Source organism: Sphaeramia orbicularis, chromosome 20 (assembly GCF_902148855.1).
Source record: "Sphaeramia orbicularis chromosome 20, fSphaOr1.1, whole genome shotgun sequence".
NCBI classification, from domain to species: Eukaryota; Metazoa; Chordata; class Actinopteri; order Kurtiformes; family Apogonidae; genus Sphaeramia; species Sphaeramia orbicularis.
This window is the reverse complement of record NC_043976.1, coordinates 25,545,098-25,561,524: the sequence shown is the minus strand read 5'-3', so window position 1 is coordinate 25,561,524 and position 16,427 is coordinate 25,545,098. Positions and strand designations below refer to the sequence as shown.

Here is a 16,427-nt window from a genome sequence, read left to right as displayed (position 1 = left end):
GAGGACGTCTGAGACAGAGTGAGTCCAACATTATGATACAGTTCAGAGTCTCTGAATGAGTTTTCTTAGTGTTGACTGTAAAAGTGGATCCGTTAGTTCACCAGGTGGAGAGTCGACTGGGTTGACTGTACTGTATCGAGCCTGAGTGTAACTTCCTGTTCTGTCAGTGTTGGGTGTGGAAGGTGTTTTGTTAGATTCACTGACTCACCATTCTGATTAACTTCAATTGAGATGATGGATACTGATGTGGATGAAGAGGAGGATACAGGACAGTCTTCAGTATCCCATCATACAAAGGATTTAACCTTAAAGGAGCTTGGTGATAAAAATGAACCAGGACCTTTGGATACAAAGTGAGTAGATTGTCACACAGTTTTTAGTACTGTTTTTTATATACACTGTTGCTCATAAAATTGGAATTTTATGAATAAATAAATAAATAAATAAATGTATGTGTGTGTGTGTGTGTGTGTGTATATATATGTATATATATATATACACACACACACACACACACACACACACACACACACACACACACATATATATATATATATATATATATATATATATATATATATATATATATATATTACCTCTTCTCATGAAATGACTGTAACAATGTGATTTATTCTTGATAGACAAAGTGTAACTAGGACTCAATATGTAATCATTGTAGCAGGTCAAAGGTGATTACTGATGTGTATAAATAGGAATAAAAAGAGGAATGTGTCTGAAACAAAAGCAATCCAACTTAATGTGCAACAGTGTGCATAAGCTTTTTTTGTTGTTGTTATATTTGGTGATTAGAGATGGGTATGCATGAGTATCTTTTGCTCTAAACAGTTTTTTGTGGTATTTGGTTCACATTACTGTCATAACAAATCATAATCCATGCTAGTGATTTGTTCAAAACAGTGCTGCTCTACTTTCCTTGTACAGAATATTAATCGTATATTATGTCACAAATGGGAAAAAGCAGAGCAAATGATTATTTTAATTATTATTTATGCCCTAACTCTAATCCTGAACTGAAAAAAGAGCTGATAAGAAGGCCACTACAGTACTGGATTGAGTACTTACCAGTACTCAATAAGCAGTACTGGTAAGAGTGATAGTATTGATCATATTTTAACAATACCCATCGTTAATTGTGATAAAAGAAAATTCTGGGCGACAAGTGTTTAAATGTTCTAAGTTTAAATTACTCTTCCATACAGTTACAAATCAGTAATGAACAATAATAACAGGAAATGAGCTGCTCAGTGCTTAATAAAAGTAATTTCCTGTACAATAAAATATTTGTATCTGTGTTGCTTCCAGGGATCAGTATGTGAGACAAGGAGCAGAGTCTCCAGTTCCCAGCTGTGTGTCTGTGAGGAGTGACTGGTCTAAAGACATTCCTCTGTGGTTCAGCAATGAACCTGGACCGTCAAACACAAAGTAAGATACTTTTCATACTTTTAAATAATTTGCAAGAAGTTTATGTAAATGTCAAATATTACCTGATATTAACATTATGTTATGAGTTTTTTCCCCAAGAACATTTAAAGGTTATAATAAGTTATACTTGAGTAAATGAAGAGAGGGAGTGGTGTTATGACTATTCCACTACAGGTCCAAATATGACAATATCCTGAATTTGACCCATGTCATGTAAAAATGATATTCCAGGGAGTCTGGCTTGGTTCTTTTTCCAAACACTCCAAAGAAAAGTCCACTTTATTTGTTAAAACAAGAAACACACCTACTATTAAACATTATGACAGAGGATATCAACAGGTTTATGAACAAATATTGAAATTCCAACCTTTTCAAAAGGTGATTGAAGGAACAAAAGAGAGTGGCACTATTTTTAGTCCAGTTATGGAACAAGAATATTAGTGAAAGGTTCATTTTCATTAGTCACATAAATGACTTATCAAGATTTTTTTTTCTCACAAATAAAGACAAAACCCAACAAGTTATGTGCATGTAAATGTAGTCACTGACAACAAAGCAGTGAAATAAATACATAAATAAATACAATGCAGAGTCATTTTATCATTTCTGTCAATCTCCTCAAGCTGCCTCTTCTTTTTCTGTAGTTACACCACAGATCAGGAGTATAATGGGAAGGCTGGAAGCTTTAAATAGAGGGTTATGACTCTGTTGGCCTTTTCTCTTCTTTTTTTCTTTTCTTTTTTTTGCCAGTTGTTGACGTGTTGTTTCTCTTGCCCCTGCTGGCTCATCTCACTCTGCCAGTTTCTCCAGTAGTTTTCCATTCTTTTAGCCACTCCTCCTCTCACCTGCAGCTTTCTTCACCTGGTCCGGTCTCTACCATCACCCAGTAATCGCCTGTTACTCATTCAGCCATCTCACAATCTATATATACAGTACATGTCTATACCCGGCTCTCTCCATTTTTGCAAAACTCAGAGATCTTCACAGCCTGAGTACAGGAACTGAATCTGTGAGCCAATATTCTCTTGAGAATAAAACTTACTGCACTGTCTGTACATAAGCTTTTCACCACAAAAATGTAACCCTTTGGTATCAAACATGAGGGTCAGGGAAATGACAGCACCTGTCCCAGCTACCAACAGGTGATGGCCTAGTGAAGAGTTTTTTCTTCTAAATAAATAAAAATGTTTTTCTCTGTAGACAAAGAGCAGAGTCTCCAGTACCCAGCTGTGTGTCTATGAGGAGTGACTGGTCTAAAGACATTCCTCTGTGGTTCAGTAATGAACCTGGACCTTCAGACACAAAGTAAGACACTGTACTATATTACTACAAATGTTATACAGTTTTTGTCATTGTATTCAACTCATAATTCTTTCCCTTTGCAAATGCATGGCTGATGGTTTGTGTCATATTTTTTACGATGTGCATTATATTTTTTTGCAAATCCTAGAGATGTTAAAATTCCACAGATAACAGAACATTCAGTTTAACTGAGCTGAATGGACAATTCAAGCAGTTAAATACTGTGTTTTTTTTCTTGTCTAAATAAATAAAAATGTTTTTCTCTGTAGACAAAGAGCAGAGTCTCCAGTTCCCAGCTGTGTGTCTATGAGGAGTGACTGGTCTAAAGACATTCCTCTGTGGTTCAGTAATGAACCTAGACCATCGGACACAAAGTAAGACACTGTTTATACTTTTAAATAATTAGTTTAGGATTTAAATCAAATGTTATTGCCTCATTTCAAGCATAAGTTGTTACTATTTTATTAGCTTTGTACATATTGTTTTTATACATATTGTAATCTTATCTGTCCATCCATCCGTCCATCTCTCTAAAAGAAAAAAGTTGGACCAAAGAACATAAATAAAATACAAAAGAAATGACTCACCTCTATTAGTATTTCAAGTCTATATCAATAAAACTTAACTGAATTGAATTGTCTGGGGATATGGGGATCTTTACATCTACACATGATGTTAACATTGAAGATTTAGGTTTAAGCTAAAAGTTAAGCATCCTTAACTTGTCTTGAACATTGGTCCAAAATCTGCATCATATGGAGGCTTAAAAACATAGTTTTCCTTTCTATTTTTCATTGCTTAAAAATATTTACTCTTCAAAGCCAAAGATGTTTTGGTACCTTAGATAATTTAGTAAAATGTCATCATTAAAGAGTAAACTGATGTTGTATTTTTATTTCTGAGTTTTACCCAAATTATGCTATATTCCCAGGACATCTAGCAAGTTAATGCTCATATTGTGTTTTAGTTTTAACAGCTGAAATAAAACATTGTTTTTCTCTGTAGACAAAGAGCAGAGTCTCCAGTTCCCAGCTGTGTGTCTATGAGGAGTGACTGGTCTAAAGACATTCCTCTGTGGTTCAGTAATGAACCTGGACCTTCAGACACAAAGTAAGATGGTTACTGATTTTATAATATATTAACACTGAAAGATTATTGGAAGGTAAAATAAAAGTAATACTGTTAGAACCAGTGACACAAGATCTGGACCCAAATGCACAACCCACAGACAAAAATATAGTTAAAGAGTGTTTGTTAAACACCGACAGGAAAAACAGTTCACAAAAAGGTTTCTTGAATGAATCCTCGCAGGTATGTTTGTGTGGATTCGTCACAATGTCCGAATCCAAAAAGGGAAGCTCTCTGCCCGGGTCGGGAGCACACGAGGGGAACCCGACTAGGAGAAAGCAGAGAAGCGTCAGGGGACAGACCAGGTCATACACGGGGAGTCTAACAAACAGGCAACGGTACATGAGGGGAAAAGCAAAAGCACTAACCATGAGTCCGGGCAAAAAGGTCAAACACCAGAGTGGCAGAATCAGGCAGAGGTACCGATAGGGGATCAGGCAGGATCAGAACAATCCGGGTCAGGAACGAACAGACAGGCAGACGAACAGGTTCAGAGAAACGCTGGTAAGTATACACAACACAAGGAAGGAATACAAACTGGTACAGGAGAAAACACAGGGCTTATATACACAGAAGGGAGGGAAGACAATGAGACACAGGTGGAACAAATCAGGGCGGAGACAGGTAATCAACACAGGTGAAACAATCAGGGAGAGGAAGCAAAGACACCAGACATGACACAAGAGGAGGATTAACAAAATAAAACAGGAAATGACACACAAGACAGACAAAACATACAAGAGTCCAAGTACTGATATGACAAATACACAACACTGCATTTATTCTAATATTCAAGTTTGCATTTTTGTCATTATTTTTCATCTCTCTATATTTTTTTCTTTTATAAATCAAGGGCTGATTGTGCTGAGATGTTTTTTTTCACCAGAGTTTTCATCAGATTCAGTAGCAGAAGACAGGCTGCTTTTTGGATTCTATTTTAAACATGTACAAAATGTATCCTGGAATTGGGTTGAAGGTTGTTGGCTAACTGAAAAAGGGAATCTCAATTATTTACTTTGACTTCAAGAAAATTATAACCTAATTTTCTCAATTTTTAGCGGAACAAATTACATCAAACTAGCGCATTGACCCAAGAGGATCCATGGGTTCTAGATGTGGTAGTTTTTATGCTGTTGTGTATTCGTACATACTGTACCGCATTTGTCCAGCAGTCATTATATATTATTGTATTCTAATATCTCCTAAAATATGGGTCCTATCAACTTGACGTTTTTGCTAGTCTGTTCCTTGACCAAAAATACATGAGTATGTAAACTGCAGTAGTCTGCTCTTTCCAGATTTTGTGTGAAACCCTGGACACACATGCATGCATGCACACAGAGGCCACTTGATTTTTATAATATAGACGACATTCAGTAGATTAAATAAGGTTGAAATAATCATTAATTCTAGTTCTTACTGTTGTAGTAACACTGACTTACGGTCACCTCACAAAATTAATGAACTAATCTCCAAAATTTATTTAGAAACCTCTTACTCACAGACATATTTAACAATTGTCAGTTATAAGGTAGCGAAAGTATAATCATAAACCATGCCACCTGTTTCTGTGTTACAGTAATAACAGGAAAATAATTATTTTTTCTCCCTAGAAAAAGAGCAGAGTCTCCAGTACCCAGCTGTTTGTCTATGAGGAGTGACTGGTCTAAAGACATTCCTCTGTGGTTCAGTAATGAACCTGTATCTTCAGACACAAAGTAAGACACTGTATTATATTACCACATACGTTATACAGTTTTTGGTATTGTATTCAGCTCATAATTCTTTCCTTTTGCAAATGCATGGCTAATGGTTGGTGTGATTTTTTTTTTTTTTTTTAAGTTTTTTTTTTTTCTTTTACTATTCTAGAGATGTTAAGGTTCCACAGATAGCAGAAAATTCAGTTTAACTGAGCTGAATGGACAATTCAAGCAATTAAATACTGTGTAGTTTTTATGTGTTCATTTAAAATCTGATTTGAAAGCAAAGTTATGAGGCTTTAAATGCAAACACAGATGTATATAAAGCTGCATGCATCTTTTCAAGCATTAGTTAGGAACCACCAACGTTACGTATTACAAACAATGTTCTTGTCCATAGAGAAAGGAAGAAGAATCATGTTCCTGCATTCCAACGGTCCTGTTCTTTGTGTCAAAATGTCCTGAGTGATCCAGTCTGCACCAGCTGTGGACACTGGTTCTGCAGACAGTGCATCACTTCATACCAAAACCAGTCCGATTCATCAGGACACTTCTCATGTCCTCAGTGTGAAGAAACATCTAGAATGATAACTGGAATGATCAACAAAAATGTGCAAAGTAAGACTGTACATCTGTCTGAAAAAATGTCATAAGTCATTCATCTTCTTCATTTGTTGTTGGACTACTTATTTTTGAATTGGCTAGCAAAAGAATGACTGGATTTATATAAATAAGTCTTGTATGTCTTCTCTGTGAGCAGAAAATTATCTACAGAGGATTTCAGATGAACATAAAACCAGCCTGAATCGCAGATATGAATGTGTGACTGAAGGAATTGATGAAGCAGGAAACAGAACTCCTCTAAACACGATCTACACTGAGCTCTACATCACAGAGGGACAAAGTGAAGAGGTCAATACCCAACATGAGGTGAGGCAGCTAGAAGTAATATCCAAGAAGACTGTCCATGAGACTCCAATCAGGTGCCAAGACATCTTTAAATCTTTACCTGACCAGCAGAAACACATCAGAGTCGTTCTCACAAATGGTGTCGCTGGAGTTGGAAAAACCTTCTCTGTGTTGAAGTTCACTCTGGACTGGACAGAGGGCGTAGAAAACCAGGATTTCAGTCTGGTGATTCTGCTTTCGTTCAGAGAGCTGAACCTGGTCAAAGATGAGCGTTACAGTCTGCTGACGCTGCTCCATGTTTTCCATCCAACATTACAGAAGATCACAGCAGAACAGATCAATGTTTGTAAACTGATATTCATCTTTGATGGTCTGGATGAAAGCAGATTTTCACTAGATTTCCAGAGATGCCAGCTTGTCTCTGACGTTACACAGACATCATCAGTCGGTGTGCTGTTGACAAACCTCATCAAGGGGAATTTGCTTCCTTCAGCTCTCATCTGGATAACTTCCCGACCTGCAGCAGCCAATCAGATCCCACCTTTGTATGTTGACAGGGTAACAGAAGTCAGAGGCTTCACCACTGACATTCAGAAAGAGGAGTACTTCAGCAGGAGATACAGCGATCAAGAGCTGTCCAGCAAAATCATCTCACATGTCAAGACATCCAGGACACTCCATATTATGTGTCAAATCCCAGTCTTCTGCTGGATCATTGCTACAGTTCTGGAGCACATGTTGACTACAGAACAAAGTGGAGAGCTACCCAAGACTCTGACAGACCTGTACTTACAGTTTCTGCTGGTTCAGATAAAGATCAAGAAGGTCAAGTATGAAAAAGGCCTTGAGATGGATCCACAGGAGCTACTGGAGGCTGACAGAGACGTTCTACTGAAACTGGGGAGTCTGGCATATGAACATCTGCAGAAAGGAAACATCATGTTCTACCAAGAAGACCTGGAGCGATGTGGTCTGGATGTCACTGAGGCCTTGGTGTACTCAGGAGTTTGCACAGAGATCTTCAAAACAGAAGGTGTGATCTTTGGCAAAACCGTCTACTGCTTTGTTCATTTGAGCATTCAGGAGTTTCTGGCTGCAGTCTACATGTTGCATTGCCACCACAACGACAATGGAAAGGTACTGCAGAGTTTCCTACAAGGAACTGAAGAACACGCTTGCATGATCCCAGGACCTTGGGAGGAAGAGGAAGAGGAATTATCAGATGATGACGTTGACAACGCATTCCTTGTAGAATTCCTGAACCTAGCCATGGAGAGGTCTTTTGAAAGTAGGAATGGCCACCTGGACCTGTTTGTTCGCTTCCTTCACGGTCTCTCTCTGGAATCCAACCAGAGAATCCTAGTGAGTCTGTTGGGTCGAACAGTTGATTTTGATAAGTCAGAAGTCACCAACAACCTGAGGGAGATGAACACGAAGGATGTCTCTCCTGACAGAAGCATCAACATCTTCCACTGTCTGATGGAGATGAACGATCCTTCGGTCCATGTGGAGATCCAGGAGTTCCTTAAGCTAGAGAACAGATCAGAAAAGAAACTCTCTGAGATTCAATGTTCAGCTCTGGCCTACATGCTCCAGATGTCAGAAGACGTTCTGGATGAGTTAGACTTGAAGAAGTACAACACATCAGACGAGGGAAGATGGAGGCTGATCCCAGCTGTGAGGAACTGCAAAAAGGCTCTGTAAGTACTGATATGAGCAGTAGTTAGTGTTGAATGGGCTCTATGCACAGCCCTGCTACTTCATAAACTTAAGGTAGCTCCTTTATTTCCTGTCTTTCATTGTTGGACACACTTATTAATCCAGGTGTGTCTGCTACTTCTTGTTGTGACTACTGTGGTCAGGCACACCTGGATTAATCAGTGTGTCCAACAAAGAAAGACAGGAAATAAAGGAGCTACCTTAAGTTCAGGAAGTAGTGGGGCTGTGCATAGAGTCCATTGTGTAGTTTGGACATTTCATTAACAATACAATGTTCTAGAACTGGTATTACACAGAACATGCAGTCAGATTTGCAAAGACTCATACATTCCATCCCCTGTATTTACAGTCTTTCTAGGTGTGGACTCTCAAAGACTCACTGTGAAGTCGTGGCTTCAGCCCTGAAGTCCAACCCCTCCCATCTAAGAGAGCTTGATCTAAGTAATAACAATGATGTAGAAGATTCAGGAGTAGAGTTTTTGTGTGTTGGACTAAGGAGTCCAAACTGCAAACTGGAGACTCTGAGGTCAGTCAGCTGTCAACCACTATTTGATATCTGTTTCTATTTACATCAACAATCCATCTCTTATCTGTATTTGTCTGAACACAAGTTTAAAGTAAAGCTGAATGTTTTATTATCTCATTGTCAACCGAAAGAACAGCCCTCCCTTGAAGCTAGAGCAGTGGAAGTGATGTCAGTACTCCATGGTTTTTGAGGTTTAACATTTGCGCCAACCTGCAAAATCTTATGAGAACAGTCATCTGTTCCTAACTGGGCTATGCTGGCCAAAATGTCCCATTGTTGTGCCAGTGGCAAGTGTGTCAGCAGAGAGTAGTTTGTGCTGAATCAAAATAATATTTTGACTTTACTCAGTTCCTGGGTTCCTAAAAGATAAGTAACATTCCAGGGTAAAGTTGACACAGCGGGAAAAAAAGCTCACGGACACTTAATGCCTCTATACTGTATACTTCTGATGCCTTTGTCATTCCACACAGACTGCAGATGCTACAGTTTTACAGATGTTTTACAATAGTCTAACTTTTAGTATTTAATGTGGTGGTTTTGCTCAGTGGAATAAATTCTCACTGGATACAAACAGCAACAAAATTGCCACCCTGGAAACCCTGAGTCACACAAATAATTATTATTGGATTATAATTTACGATCTGTTAAGGATGTCTAAACATTTGAACTATAAAAAACCAGATATCATCAAAATCTAAAAGAAAAGACATCTGTGTGGCTTTACATTATTTATCTAAATTAGACAAATTGATAAGCAGGCATAGCAAGACAGGGCTGTAAAGAATGAATAATGAAATTAATAAATGGATGATATTTTTACAATGAACAAAAACATAAAAAAAACAAAACACTCTACTCATTTTAGATAGAGCTCCTTGATCAGCAATGTTGAGTTGCAAAACCTGAAACCCCTGCCCGGATTATTAATCGATTTTCATCTACATTGTTTATTTTTTATTCAGACTGAGTGAGTGTGGTTTGTCGGAGATCAGTTGTTCTTCTCTGGCCTCAGCTCTGAAGACAAACCCCTTCTATTTGACAGAGTTGGACTTAAATGATAACAATGCGCTGATGGACGCAGGAGTGAAGCTGTTGTGTGATTTTCTGCAGAGTCCACAGTGTAGAGTGAAGACTCTGGGGTAAGTTCACTGATTTGACACTGAGTATAGATTTGACATGTTTCATTCAGATGAGCCTCATTCATGTCCCAATGTCTATTAAGGGCCCTCAGCTCTTCTAGATATGGATAAATGTAATCATGTGTATGTTCATGGGAATATATCCTGCACTCAAATCTGCTTTGAATAAAGGAAACCTACTTTATGACAATTGCAGAATAAAAATAAAAAGCAATAAATCTATCAGAGAATCTCCAAGTGACTGTTGTGATTGCAACCCTTATTACTTCTTGACTGGACTGAACCCTTAATTCCATTTTATCACAGAAATGCTGCAACATGTTCATAAAGTTGTTATACATTTCTACATATTTAAATGTTCATTGTTTAACTACATTTTGTTTGCAGTCACACACATTATGTTGAAACTCAGCAGACTTGTAGGGATCTGTTAAGAAATTACCAGTTTTATGATGACATTTGATTTTATGATGTTTTATGATGATCCACAATCACAACATTAACCTAAAATTAAATCACTACCAAAGTTAGGTTAAGCATAATGATTATTAATGGATGGATTTTAACCTATATTATTTATTGTTTATTCAGACTGAGATGGTGCAGGCTGACAGAGATCAGCTGTTCTTCTCTGGCCTCGGCTTTGAAGTCCAACCCTTTTCATCTGACAGAGCTCGACATGGGAAATAATGACTTGAAGGATTCAGGAGTTGATCAACTGTGTGTTTTTCTGCAGAGTCCAGATTGTAAACTACAGACTCTAAGGTCAGTTTACTGTTTGTACTGTTCTAATGCTTACATGTTTAATGGTGTGGCTTATGTTAATTCTATCATGCTTTTAGTAGATAAATAGAGTATATTTATCCTTAAAGACAAACTAATAAGTTTATATATTCTTGTGCTAGTTCGTGAAGACTTGACGTAGTTACACAGCGTCATATTAATCATTATTGTTGACAGAAATAGTTGTTTGATTGTTGAAATTTGGATGTCGTCTGTACAAGTCTGACATAATGGTGAACCACAATAACACAAAAACACAATCACTCCATTCGTTTCGAGCTGATTTTTATGAGGACATGTCAGTGTTTGAGTGTCCCGTTGAAAACCTGACCCCCTTTGACTGAATTATTAATGGATGAATCTACATTATTTTATTCTTTATTCAGGTTGAATGGCTGCAGTTCAACTCAGATGAGATGTTCTTCTCTGGCCTCAGCTCTTCAGGCCAATCCATCCCATCTGACGGCACTAGATCTGAGCCATAACTACCTGTTTGATTCAGGGGTGAAGGAGCTGTGTGATATTCTGCAGAGTCCACATTGTAGACTGCAGAATCTGAAGTAAGTTAACTGTTTGGTCCAGGTTATAGAGTTTGCATGGTTCATCAAAGGCTGAATTTATTCATGTACAAAAATAATATCAATGACATTAATTTACGTAGAGGTTTTATTGATAGGCTGGATGTGTGTTGTCATATATTGTTAGCTTCGTACCATAGTTGCCTAAGTCATATTTTTTTGGGTTGTAGCCAACAATGCAAAATGAACCGAGGTGTCAAGTAACAAAGTACAAATACTTTGTTACCTTACTTAAGTAGAAATTTTGGTTATCCATACTTTACTGGAGTAATTATTTTTCAGCCGACTTTTTACTTCAACTCCTTACATTTTCACCCAATTATCTGTACTTTCTACTTCTTACATTTTAAAGATAGCCTCGTTACTCCCTATTTCATTTTTAGTATTCTGGTTTTCATTCTGGCTTGTCTTCGTTCAAATAAAAAAACTATCCAAATAAATGGCGCCATCTGGATAGAGTGAATTTGTTTGTGGTCGGATGAGAAGTATAAACACATACCATTCCGACACCCTATTGGTTTGTATGCGATCCGTCGCATCTGACTTTTTGCACCATTATAATACTCAATACTATGATGAGTAGGCAACTACTCATCATATCTCCCACTCCATGAAACACATGTTAATGCTCAGTAGTATACATATATGGTTCTTTAATACATCTGTATTGGACTAAAATGCATTCATTTTCATCCCAAATTTTTCAACATTAACATTTTAATATAACATTACAGTCATGATGGCCTTTAGAAAAATGTTTTTTGGGGTGGTGGGGTAGTGCACTATAGGCCCCTGTGGCGCCACCTAAGCTTTTGTCCCAATGGCATTTTCCCCCCTTACATTTACTTTTATACTTTAAGTCACAGGTGTCAAACACGCGGCCTGGGGGCCAACTCCGGCCCGCCAAAGGGTCCAATCCAGCCCGTGGGATGAATTTGTGAAATGCAAAAATTACACTTAAGATATTAACAATCAATGATGTCAAAATCATTTTAATTCAGGTTCCACATACAGACACATACAGTCCAATTAGATTTCAAGTGGGTCAGACCAGTAAAATATTATCATATTAAGCTATAAATAATGAAAATTACAAATTTTCTCTCTTTTTTTTTTTGGTGTAAAAAAGTAAAATTACATGAAAATGTTTACATTACCAAACTATACTTTTACAAAAAATGTGAATAACTTGAACAAATATGAACAAATGGAAAAATTTTAAGAAAAGTAAATGCAATTTTACCAGTATTCTGCCTGTTTCTAAATCTTTTGTGCAATTTTAACACACATGTGTAAATGATAAACTGGTAAACCAAGGCATAATATTGTTAAAATTGCATTTGTTTTTCTTAAAACAATTCAAGTTGTTCATGTTATTCAGATTTTAAGGAAACTTTGTAGATGTAAAAATGATCATAATATAATTTTACTTTTTTCACAGTCATCATTTTACTGGTCTGGCCCACTTGAGATCAAATTGGGCTGAATGTGGCCCCTGAACTAAAATGAGTTTGACACCCCTGCTTTAAGGAGTTTTGAAACCAGTACTTTTACACTTTTACTGGAGTAAAAAGCTTGAGTTGATACTTCAGCTTACTTCAACTACAGAAATCTTTTTAAACCCTTGTATCTATACTTCTACCTGAGTAATCAGTGTGATTTTTTTGACACCTCTGAAAATGAAGCAGCAGTGTTAAAAGAGTAAAGTTACACAGATATCTGAATTTGGCCAAAAATATGACTTTGGCGATCATGCTAACGATATGCAGAGTTAGCCCACAATTGCAGGCGTAATTCAGAAATGACCAAAATCCCTCTGTATGCAAATGGTTAGACCTGCAGCTAATTAAAGCAATGATCTTTCATTTTGAGTCAGGTGGTAAATTAAACTCCTCAAATCTAAACTCTATGAACGATGCAGTTGTTTGCTCTTTTCATGGAAAATACTAAGGCTGCACAGGGCTGAAAGTGTTATTAATAGAAACTTAACCAGCAATGACAGAATCCATTGGCAAAAGTCTAATGGTTTTGAGTATATGAAATGTGACAGAATCATGGGAAAATTTCCAAACACAGCTGTATATGATGCATGGGTCACATGAGACATTGAGATTATTTTGTCTTGAAAAAACTAGCTGATGAAATTAAGGCTGCTGCAGACAGGAATCAGGGGAATGTCATGTTGTTTTCAATTGCTCATTTTTAATCCCCCCTCTCTTAGTACATCTATGATTGGTCAGGGTCTCCCATTATAGTCTGGATTATCCAAAGTCTGAAAATAGTCTCATCTAATTTACTTAATGATGCATAAAAATTCTGCCCTCCACAGCTTTAATTATTATTTATTGGTATGACTTCTCCAGTATGTGTCTCATCTGTGCTGTCTGACATTTTGCATTTCCACTTTGTTGTAAATATGTAAATACTCTGTATAGTTTTTTTTATTTGAACTATTATTATATATTGCTTTTTTGCACTATCTTTATGCACGCGCTAGAAAAAAAGTCTAAAAATCTAAAAAGTCTGTTTAAATTGTCCAAACTAAGGAAGCTGAAATTGAAGGATTTAATTGCTTTCATTGATTCTCTATTCAGATTAAGGTCCTGCAAATTGTCCGAGATGGGCGTTTCTTCTCTGGCCTCAGCTCTGAAGTCCAACTCTGCTCATCTGACAGAGCTGGATCTAAGTAAAAATAACCTACAGGATTCAGATGTGAAGGAGTTGTCTGATCTTGTGCAGAATCCAGACTCTAGACTGACAACTCTGAGGTCAGTGCATGTATGGGTCAGCTACTGCAAGTCTCATCTTTAGTCAGTGAAATGGATCAGAAGCATGTTTGATGTGATTTTTCAGTCTGTCAGTAAACATTGACGTCTTCTGTCTGTATCTCTTTTCAGATTCAAGTCCTAACCTTAGTGAACTGGACCATAGAAGCTTCTGCGCAGTCTTCTAAACTTAACCTAAATATAACAATAATAATGCTTTCTAGGAAGAGGTTTAATAATAGGTGAATATATATTTTTTCAAAGAGCTTCTGAATTAATCTTAATGATTTGTCTGACTTTTTTTTTTTAAATTGTTGAAGCTACAAGTTACTTAATAATAGTAATCAAAAGTTATTTTAGTTCTTTACCTGAAATGTAACTTTGTTATAAAGATGAAACTTTTCCTTTGGATGGAATAAAGTCTGTAAAGTCTGTTCTCAAATATATTTCTTGTACATACATACATCATATGATTCAAGACTCTCAAAGTGAATATCTTTCCTGCACATTCTGATTTCAGCTGGGGTTTAAATTAATGACTAAATAAAATCCAAAACACTTTTTTTTGCATAATCTTATAAAAGAAAATGCTATGATTACTAGTGTTCATCTCAGTAATTTCTTTTTATAATTTTCTTCTTTCAAGACTTATTTAATGATACAGAATACATAATGAAACACACAAATATAGCTGCGGCTTTAATATAAATAAAATATCATTTATTGCATTTGAGTAAATACAAGATTTAAGGCATGAAAATGACACCCTCCTCCCTCTTACACCAGTCTAAAACACTCTGAATAAAAACCATTCCCTGTATAAAAAAAGACAGTTTTGTGCGTAAAAGCAACAGTGGAATACAAAAATGTAACAAACTCCAAAGCATGTGGAAAACAGTAAGTACATGAAAAGCCAGGAAAGTGAAGGATTTCATGATTTTAAGCACAAGATAGGAAGTTAAAGGATGAGTCTGGTGGTTTTCAACACCTTTTTTAGTATCACCAAGACTAACAACAATAGATTCATCCTCAGACAGTACACCATGTAGATCTGTAACCTTGTTTATCGGCTCTATTTGTGTCCTGAAGTTCATTGAACCCTCAAAGACTTACACAGCCTACAGCGACCAAAAGTATCTACTCACCTAAAATATTGAATAACTTCTGAACCACTGATCCTATCAATACATTTAAATGACTTGTCGGCTTTTCATCGCCATCAGATATGACCTATTTGGACGTTCAGAGGCTCCATAGTGAACAAGGAAACACCATCATCTTCTACGAAATTGATTCACCGATAAAACCCATGAAGTTTGACAAATTACGGTGGTTGTAGATGTTTGATTTATGTTCAGTAGATGACATATTTTGTTGAAAAAAAGGTCACTTTATGGGCTTTCATGAACATCTACATAATCAGTACATTAAATACAGGAAAATACTTGATTTTTACTTAAGAATGCAGAAGATAATACCATGAATGGTGATAAATGAGGGTTAATTTCATTTAAAAACATGTTGCTGGAAGACATTGTTCTGGATGACATGTTTCCTCTTGAAGGCAACTCAGAGATGTTCAGATTTTGTTGAGATACAACAGAAAAGCATCATATTTATGTAGTCGATGCTGCTAATCTCTGCACTTTGGCTCGAAAAATGACTCCAATAAATAAAGCTCTCGTCAAAACAGCTTTGCTTTATCTACTTCAAGTTACATCTCTGGTTTGATTTTACAGTAGAGGTGAAAAAGTGATGGTTGTTATTAGATGCTGAAGCTGTTTGGTTTAAAAAGAGTGTCTCCTTCACCAAACTGAATGTTTATGAAGCTGTAAACGCAGACTGGTTGTTTGTGAAACAGTGATTAAATAAAATGTGGTGCAGTGGAGCTTAAACATCAAATGTAAACCAGCAAAATAATAAAGTATCATAGTTCCATGTGCAGCACTGTGCAAATGTCTCAGGCCATCATTAGGGTCACTGTACAAGATTAGAATAACCGTACAATTGTATTTATAATGTCGATACATGCATTTCTCAGCCTCGATATCAAAATACATTTTAGATTTAATAGAAATATGTAAACAGCATTAAAACAAATATCTCAGAGCAAAAATATGAAAATTACAGCAGCTGTATTGAATCATTTGTGATTATTTTAGAAGTCAGTCAGTCCTCCTTTTTTTGTGTTTTTAATATTGAACAGATGCATTTCTTTGTGTATTTCATGTTGTATTGTCACAGAGATTGAGAAATATTATCAGGGATTTCCCTAATGTTCTAAGACTTCGGAGGACTAACATCAATGTTTTAACTGGGAGAAAAGCTCTCAGATTTCTCTAAAACTCTCGAGAAAAAAAAAAGACAACATATCAGCCTGAAGAGACAGTGGTTTCTAGTTTTCTCATGTGATGATTTCCTTAAGAGGAAGCCAT

At 36.5% G+C, this 16,427-nt stretch overlaps 1 protein-coding gene across 7 annotated transcripts; it reads left to right on the top strand.

The window, feature by feature from the left end:
* On the top strand, positions 1-14,427 carry LOC115411741 (NACHT, LRR and PYD domains-containing protein 12-like). Of its 7 annotated transcripts, none has more exons than XM_030123962.1 (14): positions 1-353; positions 1,324-1,443; positions 2,644-2,748; positions 3,015-3,119; positions 3,751-3,855; positions 5,487-5,591; positions 5,974-6,191; positions 6,334-8,182; positions 8,551-8,727; positions 9,690-9,866; positions 10,458-10,631; positions 11,036-11,209; positions 13,822-13,995; positions 14,125-14,427. In XM_030123962.1, exons 1-14 carry the CDS (start codon positions 232-234, stop codon positions 14,135-14,137), a joined length of 3,618 nt encoding a protein of 1,205 aa, XP_029979822.1. In that variant the 5' UTR covers positions 1-231; the 3' UTR covers positions 14,138-14,427. The 7 variants fall into 7 exon arrangements, 6 of the variants coding, with proteins under 6 accessions (XP_029979822.1, XP_029979821.1, XP_029979823.1 ...); XM_030123961.1 differs by having other exon boundaries at positions 6,331-8,182; XM_030123963.1 differs by lacking the exon at positions 5,487-5,591 and having other exon boundaries at positions 6,331-8,182.
* The last annotated feature ends 2,000 nt before the right edge of the window (positions 14,428-16,427 follow it).